The sequence below is a fragment of the Triticum aestivum genome, chromosome 6A, assembly GCF_018294505.1.
Source record: "Triticum aestivum cultivar Chinese Spring chromosome 6A, IWGSC CS RefSeq v2.1, whole genome shotgun sequence".
NCBI lineage: Eukaryota > Viridiplantae > Streptophyta > Magnoliopsida > Poales > Poaceae > Triticum > Triticum aestivum.
The window spans coordinates 501,311,425-501,320,134 of NC_057809.1; the positions used below are offsets into that span (position 1 = coordinate 501,311,425).

An 8,710-nucleotide genomic window follows, 5' to 3' on the forward strand; every position below is an offset into this window, starting at 1 on the left:
ATCCAGAGACTCTAAACGTGAAAGAAACTAGCAATGCGATGGCGTGATGCAAAGGGATGCCGCTGAGATGAATAGAGAGAGAAAACTGATGATGGTGACACCAGGTGAGGACGTTCCTTGAAAAAGTTCCAACAGCTCTGAACTCCTGTGACAAAGACTACACAGGATTCCATGATGGCGACAACAGCTACGGACGTTCACAGAAAACTAATGGAAAAAAAGAACCCAGGGAAAGCAAAACCAGCGGATACCACACAACATCAAGATATCACACGGTTAAACGGACTGGAGGCACGCATACGCGCCTTCGCGTAACGCTGATTTCCTATTAAGCAGCCGCTCTGTCAAGAGACGGTTTGACAAAAAAGGTTCCAGCAAGAGGTCAAATACTTGGACCTGACATGGCATATACGGAAGGAAAATGTACCCATGCTTGACTCAGCATGGACAGAAGGTATATATAGATCCCCAACAGACTGATGGTTTTCGATCATCATGTTAACATAGATGTCTGTCGTACTATTGATAAGCCGTAGGGCGGATCGCGTAGCATCCGCAGTCCACCAACTGGAGATCACTTCCTTAAGCCCTCCATGATGTACGAACCGTAGAGGTCCCTGCCGTATAGCATTTTAAGCGGTTCAGCGCAAGAATCGGTTCAGGTAACAGTAAGCCACCCGCAAAAAAAAAAAGGAATAACAGTAAGGCAGTATAGAGTCCATATGCTAGTAGAGTAGACAATGTTAGTACAAGTATGAAGCAGCAAAACTCACATCGAGTACTTGATTGCGTTGATGGCATCTTCTGCTGGGAGGAAATCATTCACTGCAACCTCCTTGTTTTCATTCTTCTTGTCTGTCACAAGTTCAATGGTCAGAATCCAGTTAGTTCAGTTCATGATCTGGCACATAGAATTTTGGAAAGGACAGTGAAGTTGATCATAGTTGAGGAATGTACAGTCTTCAAAGAAGCGACGGATTTCCTGTAGGCGATGCGGGGGAAGTTCACTGATGTCTCTGAAGTGACGGTACTCAGGATCATCAGCACAGACAGCTATGATCTTGTCATCTTTCTCACCCTAGTGATATCAAATGATAAACTAATGTAAGAACTCAGCAGTCAGATAGAACCCACTTTGTAAGTGGTAGAACTCATGCATCAAGCAATCTTAAAACTGTGCAGTGGAATATACTCCCTCCGTAAAGAAATATAAGAGCGTTTAGATTACTAAAGTAGTGATCTAAACGCTCTTATATTTCCTTACAGAGGGAGTACAAGCAAATAATTTCTTGTCCATGCTGACATGAAACAAAGCATCTTCAATGTAAACAAGTGATGGTGAAATCTAACCTGATCAATCATAGGCATAAGCCCAATAGCACGGGCACGCAGGAAGCAACCAGGAACAACTTGTTCCTGTCCAGGAGAAAGAGCAGTGACGTTAGGACAGAGCTTATATAATGTATAAATAATTAAGCACCGCATCCATTCGATACCTGCATCAGGACAAGGACATCCATCGGGTCATTATCCTCACAGAGTGTGCGTGGAATGAAGCCATAGTTGTGTGGGTACACAACTGAGGAGTACAGAACACGATCAACCTGGAACAAACAAAACGTTCAAGTTTTCTTTTATCAATGTAGAATAAAAGAAGTTGTAAGATGCAACTATGCAAGTGCTCCACATTCATGTGTGGTACATTACTGACTAACCTACAGTTAGTGGCACATTATTAAGGCATGCCCTTTTGTCAGTATTATTAACAGAACTCCTCAATTTGTGCATCCAGTGTTAATAGATAGTGTCTTTAATCTCCCTTTTACATTCTGAGCATAACAGCTGGATTCTAATGACACCCTTTAGGATTCAACAGGGAGTTAAGTAACATGATGCACACAAAGGCAAAACGATGTAGTGCAAGCTGACCTTGATAAGACCAGTTGCTTTGTCCAACTCATACTTAACCTTGCTGCCTCTAGGAATCTCAACCACCTGGAGATGAAAGGAAAAAGAAACAAGTCTGTGTAACTGCGCATAACTTAATAGCACAGCAGATAAAGACAGGAAAATAAAAAGGAAATCCAGAATAGAACATCTTGTCTTAGCTGGTCTACACAAAGTAAGATTAATGCATATAACAATGGCTTAGTACAATAACTTGAGACATGCCTGAGCTAGTATATATCATGTGAAACCCAAACTGTTAGCAGGAACTGCAAACTCCAAAAAGTTTCAATAAACCTGACCCCATTTTTTTTATGGAATTAATACAAGTATGGAAGTTTCAAAAGGAGGATTTCAAGACTTCAAAACCAGGTAGATTAATTTCAGTCCCTATGGCGAAATTTGAAACTAAATGCAAGCATGAAGGAAGCTCTAATTTGATATCGATCAAGTTGATCAGAACATCGACTATATTTAAAGCTAAACTATTTAAAAGATAAACTTACACAGTTGAAAACTGCAGGGGCCCCTGGACCTGCACTTTCAAAGAAAATATAGCAACTAGTAAGATATTAAACAGAAACACTTGCAGCACAGTACAAAATTTTAGCAAAACTATCTTAACATTGTTCGACTGAGGGTGCACAATACCTATCTCCAGGTCATGCCATGGGTGAGCAGCAACGTGCTTTTGAGACATGGAAGAAAGGATGCGCTCGTTGAGAGCAGCAGGGGGCATCCTTGATACCTGGTAGGTCTTCCCATCAGCTTCTCCAGCCATGGCTATATAATTAGAAAATATCATCGGTAAGTAACTAGATTCTCTATATCAAGGACACTAACAAGCAAATGTAAATACTTGAAAGACATGTTAAGAGAGGCTCCAAACATAGGGTGAGAAAACATTACAGAACTTCAAAATTTCATGCAACAAACTAAATTATAAACATTTTCGAAGCTAACAATGTCATCCTCCGCATATTAATCTGAATAATGCTCTACTACATGTTGGGTAGTGAAAGCTATGTAATGGGCAAATAAATTTCAACCTGGTGCTTGACCATCAAGAAGAAATCTCCAATGTATGGACTATGCAAAACAGAAAACCTATACTGACACCTACATAAGCACAGAAACTGTCGACAATACAAGTAGATTCAACTTTGCCCATCCCAAGAAACCTCGTGTTGGCAACTTCCCCTAAACACAGCGCAGTTGTATTCAAGAATACACAATTTCCTTGTTTCCTGAATATGTATACTAATACTCTGGTCTCTATTGCCAGATAACTCAACATACCACATAATAGCAGACAAATTATGCACTTATCCAATCCAAATGACTACTACAACATCCATGACCAGGAGAACCAATTGAATACTCAGTTACTCACGTCAGTGTTCTCCTGTCAGTGCAAATCATTCACATGCAAACAGATAATTGTCACAAAGAAAGAAAGATCTAAGTAACTTAGTTGGCATTGAACAAACTGAAAGGCCAGAGGACCACAGTTAGGCGGGGTAACTCCAAGGCCACACGCAAAAGGCAAATGTAAGGTGCACACCCCTTCTCATAAATAACTTAGAAAAGAACACTAGCAATACATCAGTAAACAATACTAGTAACAACTAACATTAATTTAACAGATGGGCACGAGCTGCAGTTAGAATAGGCTAATGATCTATGCCAGCACAGGACTGTAGTACATTAGTCAAAGTTAGCATGATCTTAGGAATCGAAACAAAATAAAATAAAATCTGAAGATGGCATCACGTCCTAAATAACTCAACATATTAACCTAAATAATGCTCTACTGAATGTTGAGTGGTGAAAGCTATGTATGGACTATGCAAAAACGGAAAATGGAAAACCTGACCCTGTATTCTCATGTTTTTGCATGAGTTGCCTAATCCTGACCACATGAGCTCTTTCCACATCAATACTGACACATACTCCCTCTGTCCCACAATATAAGAATGTTTTTAACACTACACTAGTGTCAAAAACGTTCTTATATTCTGGGACGGAGGGAGTATATCACAAGTAATTCAACTTTGTCCATCCCAATAATCCTTTGTGTTGGCAACTACCCCTAAACACAGCGCAGTTGCATTCAAGGATACACAGTTTCCATGTTCCCTGAACTGGGCTCTACATTGCCTGATAATTGACCACATAATATACTAGCAGACTGAAAATGGCCGCAAAGAAAGACAGATCTAAGCAACTTTATTGGCATTTGAAAAGCCAGAAAAAGTCCCCAGTCGGCAACGCCACAGTGCCCACACGTCCACATGCAAAGGCCTAATGTAAAGTGCGCAGCCCTTCTAACAAGTAACTTCCAAAAAAATAGCAGCAATATACTATCAGTAAACAATATTAACAAGTAACATTAATTTAACAGACAGACAGGACCTAGGCTAATAATCTATGCGAGGACTGGACAGGACTGTAGTGTGCTACTACTACTAGTCAAAGCTAGCATGATCTTCGGAAGCAAAATAAAATAAATCGGAAGATGACATCACCATCACGTCCTAAATACTAACTGAACATCAGCCGAGATTTAGAGCCTTCCCCTGAAGCATCAGCCGAGATTAAGAGCCTTTCCCTGAAGAACAACTACCGCATGGTCCAACTCGGGTTCTCTTCTCTAGAAATAGTAACAGAATCATCCAGGAGCATAGGCGAGACAAAGCACAAATGCGGGTAAAAAAAAACTTTATCTAAGAGGGGAAACAGCCGCCGCAACCGCAACGAACAGATTTGGAGAGCAGCGACGCATGCTGCTACAAGTTTGGCAAACTCGAGGAAAGAGAAGTTGCTCAAAAAGGACGAGAAGGAACACCACGGAAGGAGCAAAATATCCGCGCCTCTGCAGCCGCGAAACAGATCGGACTAAATCCAGAGAACAGATTAAAAAAATCGAAAAAAAGCACCGCCGGGTTCTCGCCGTCGTCGTCGTCCTATTCGAAACCCAGGGGAGATTTGAGCACTTGAATCGCGGTGGAATGAGCGTTCAAGACCACCAAAATGCACAGGAGCGTACAGAGAGAGAGAGAGATGGAGGAGCAGGTGAACAGAGGGGGAAATTTTACCCTGCGGAGCAAAAAGGGAAGAAGCAGACGAGAAAGAGGCGACGAACCATACCACAATCGACCAATCGCGAAACGCACCACCATCCCTCACACGAATCAGAGCAGAAGGATCCCACCGAACCCACCGAACCAGAGAGCCCGTAACCGGAGAAAAAATAAGCAGAAGCACGGACTGCAAGCGACAGGAACCAGGAAATGCGCACACTCGTACAGTACAGTACAGTGGCACCGCGCCGCGACTCAACAAAGCGGAACCGACGAGAGCGGGCGGCGCAGCAACCGGTCCGGCCACCGGAAACGGAACCGGCGGCGAGGAAGGGAGGGGGAGAGGGGAGGGGTCCCTCACCGGCGGGGTTGATCTCGCGCGACGGCAGCGGAGGCGAGGGCGAGGGAGCAGCAGCAGGCGCGCAGCGCAGGACCCGATGCCGCGATATTAACTTTGAGGCGTGGCCTTCCTTTCTGGCGACGCGAAAAGATATACGGGGGGAAAGCGTCGTGGGCCTGGCAGGCGTACGGGGCCGGTAGCTCGGGCTTCCGGGGCCGTCGGATCGCGGGGTGGACGGCCGGGAGGTGGCCACGCGGGGGATAACGCTTTAGTGGAAGCAGGAGTGGGTTGGAAGCCGCGGTTGGGGGGCCGAGCCGCACCGGATTCCCTCGCACCACCCACGAGACGAGAGCATATACTGGGAATCGGGACCCCGGGGTCCGTGGACCTCGTCCACGGTCGACCTTTGGCAGGGAGCGTCGCCTCCGTACGGGTGCCGCGGCTTCTGTCGCGCATGGACCAGGTTCTTCCTCCGTTTGTAGGTTCGAGACCGGTTTCGATTTCAGCTGTTTGGTTGCCAAAAATAAAATCTGCAGAGTATAGAGAGAATTAGCTAAAGTAAGCTCTACATTACCTTTTGTTCGGCATTTTCGTAAATTGGTTCGATGTTTAGGTACGGTATCGTTTTGGAGGAGTTTGTTTTGATGGCTAATGAAAGTGGCTTTCGTTTGGTAGAGTAGAGAGAACATGTCCATCAGGGTGAAAGGATGGACGCGGTGCTTCCTAGTTCGGGAGATGTGCTACGTGCCTACTCCGGCCGGGTATGGTACCACCTTTCGCGAAAAAATAAAGAAAAAAGTTATGGTATGACCGTCAAAGGAGCAGACTCTGTGCGATGCACAGCTTTGCGGCCGCTGACAAATACAGAAACAAAAGAGAATCCGGTAGAAAGAAATATGTTACGAACGTTAGGAGCACATTGGTTTTAAATCCTAAAATTAACATTCATGCTCCCATTTTTTCCGATTTATTTCTGATTTTTCAGCGACATTCGTTTAGTGGGAAGAGATGTTTCTGTCAACTACAAGGCGTCTATAATGACTTCGTCTCTTGAAGTGTGTGTGTTCATAGGGATGACTGTATGCTTGTCTATGTGGCCAATTTCTAAAAATGTGTTTATTTGTATTAAATGACCCTTATGAATTTATTTATCCATGTACGAAATGAAGGAAATATGCTCTAGAGACAATAATGAAGTTGTTATTTATATTTCCTTATATCATGATAAATGTTTATTATTCATGCTAGAATTGTATTAACCGGAAACTTAGTACATGTGTGAATACATGGACAAACAGAGTGTCCCTAGTATGCGTCTACTTGACTAGCTTGTTAATCAAAGATGATTACGTTTCCTAGCCATGAACATGTGTTGTCATTTGATGAATGGGATCACATCATTAGAGAATGATGTGATGGACAAGACCCATCCGTTAGCTTAGCACTATGATCGTTTAGTTTATTGCTATTGCTTTCTTCACGACTTATACATGTTCCTATGACTATGAGATTATGCAACTCCCGAATACCGGAGGAACACTTTGTGTGCTATTAAACGTCACAACACAATCGGGTGATTATAAAGATGCTCTACAGGTGTCTCCGATAGTGTTTGTTGAGTTGGCATGGATCGAGGTTAGGATTCGTCACTCCGTGTATCGGAGAGGTATCTCTGGGTCCTCGCGGTAATGCACATCACTATGCACATTACCGGAACCCCCCGGGGGTTATTGGGCCTCATGGGCCTATTGGTGGAAGAGAGGAGGCATGCCAAGGCAGGGCGCGCGCCCCCCTAGCCCAAACCGAATTGGACTAGGGGGGCCGACCCCCCTTCCCTTCTCTCCTCCCTCACCTTCCCCCTTCTCCTTGTTGGATTAGGAAAGGGGGGCCGAGTCCTACTTGGAGTAGGATTGCCCCCCATGGCGCCCCTCCTCCCCTTGGCCGGCCTCCTCCTCCCTTCCCCCTTTACATACGTGGGAGGGGGGCACCCCAAAGGCACACCAAAGTTTCTCTTAGCCGTGTGCGGTGCCCCTCCACAGAAACACACCTCGGTCATATCGTTGCAGTGCTTAGGCGAAGCCCTACGCCGGTAACTTCATCATCACCGTCATCACGTCTTCGTGCTGACGAAACTCTCCCTCGGCCTCAGCTAGATCAAGAGTTCGAGGGACGCCACCGGAACGTGTGCAGATCATGGAGGTGCCGTACGTTCGGTACTTGATCGGTTGGATCGCAAAGATGTTCGACTACATCAACCGCGTTGCTTAACGCTTTCGCTTTCGGTCTACGAGGGTACGTAGACACACTCTCCCCTCTCGTTGCTATGCATCTCCTAGATAGATCTTGCGTGATCGTTGGAATTTTTTTTTGAAATACTGTGTTCCCCAACACTAAATTCTAGGGAGCGCCAAGTCATCCGCTCCCCCGCGTCGTCCGCTCTCGGGTGACTCGGTGGTGAAACCCTAGGCACCGCCGGTCCCCCGTCTCCCCTTCTCCTCCCCCACCGCAGCCGGCAGCCGTCATAGGGCTTGTCCGCGCGGCGGTAGGTGCTACCTCTTGAGCATGCGTTGGTTTTCCCTTGAAGAGGAAAGGGTGATGCATCACAGTAGCATAAGTATTTCTATCAGTTTTTGAGAAGTAGGGTATCAATCCAGTAGGAGGTAACACACAAGTCACCTAGTACCTGCACAAACAAACAAGAACCTCGCAACCAACGTGATAAAGGGGTTGTCAATCCCTTCACGGTCACTTACGAAAGTGAGATCTGATAGAGATAATAAGATAATTTTTTTGGTATTTTTATGATATAGATTGGAAAATAAAGATTGCAAAATGAACGGTAATAGAAATAGCAAATTGATATGAAAATAATATGATGGAAGATAGACCCGAGGGCCATAGGTTTCACTAGTGGCTTCTCTCAAGATAGCAAATTCTACGGTGGGTGAACAAATTACTGTCAAGCAATTGATAGAAAAGCAAATACTTATGAGAATATCTAGGCATGATCATGTATATAGGCATCACGTCCGTGACAAGTAGACCGAAACGATTATGCATCTACTACTATTACTCCACACATCGACCGCTATCCAACATGCATCTAGAGTATTAAGTTCATAAGAACAGAGTAACGCATTAGGCAAGATGACATGATGTATAGGGATAAACTCAAGCAATATGATATAAACCCCATCTTTTTTATCCTCGATGGCAACAATACAATACGTGCCTTGCTGCCCCTGCTGTCATTGGGAAAGGACACCACAAGATTGAACCCAAAGCTAAGCACTTCACCCATTGCAAGAACGATCAATCTAGTAGGCCAAACCAAACTAAT

General features: G+C 44.6%; 1 protein-coding gene across 1 annotated transcript; it reads right to left on the reverse strand.

Annotated features, from left to right (window-relative positions):
• Positions 1 to 276: 276 nt before the first annotated feature.
• On the reverse strand, positions 277 to 5,634 carry LOC101290593 (soluble inorganic pyrophosphatase). Its single transcript, XM_044548054.1, has 9 exons — positions 5,392 to 5,634; positions 2,599 to 2,730; positions 2,454 to 2,482; positions 1,930 to 1,995; positions 1,497 to 1,604; positions 1,351 to 1,416; positions 958 to 1,078; positions 774 to 855; positions 277 to 617 (listed from the first exon to the last, which is right to left on the reverse strand). Exons 2-9 carry the CDS (start codon positions 2,726 to 2,728, stop codon positions 575 to 577), a joined length of 645 nt encoding a protein of 214 aa, XP_044403989.1. The 5' UTR covers positions 2,729 to 2,730; positions 5,392 to 5,634; the 3' UTR covers positions 277 to 574.
• Between the last annotated feature and the right edge of the window lie 3,076 nt (positions 5,635 to 8,710).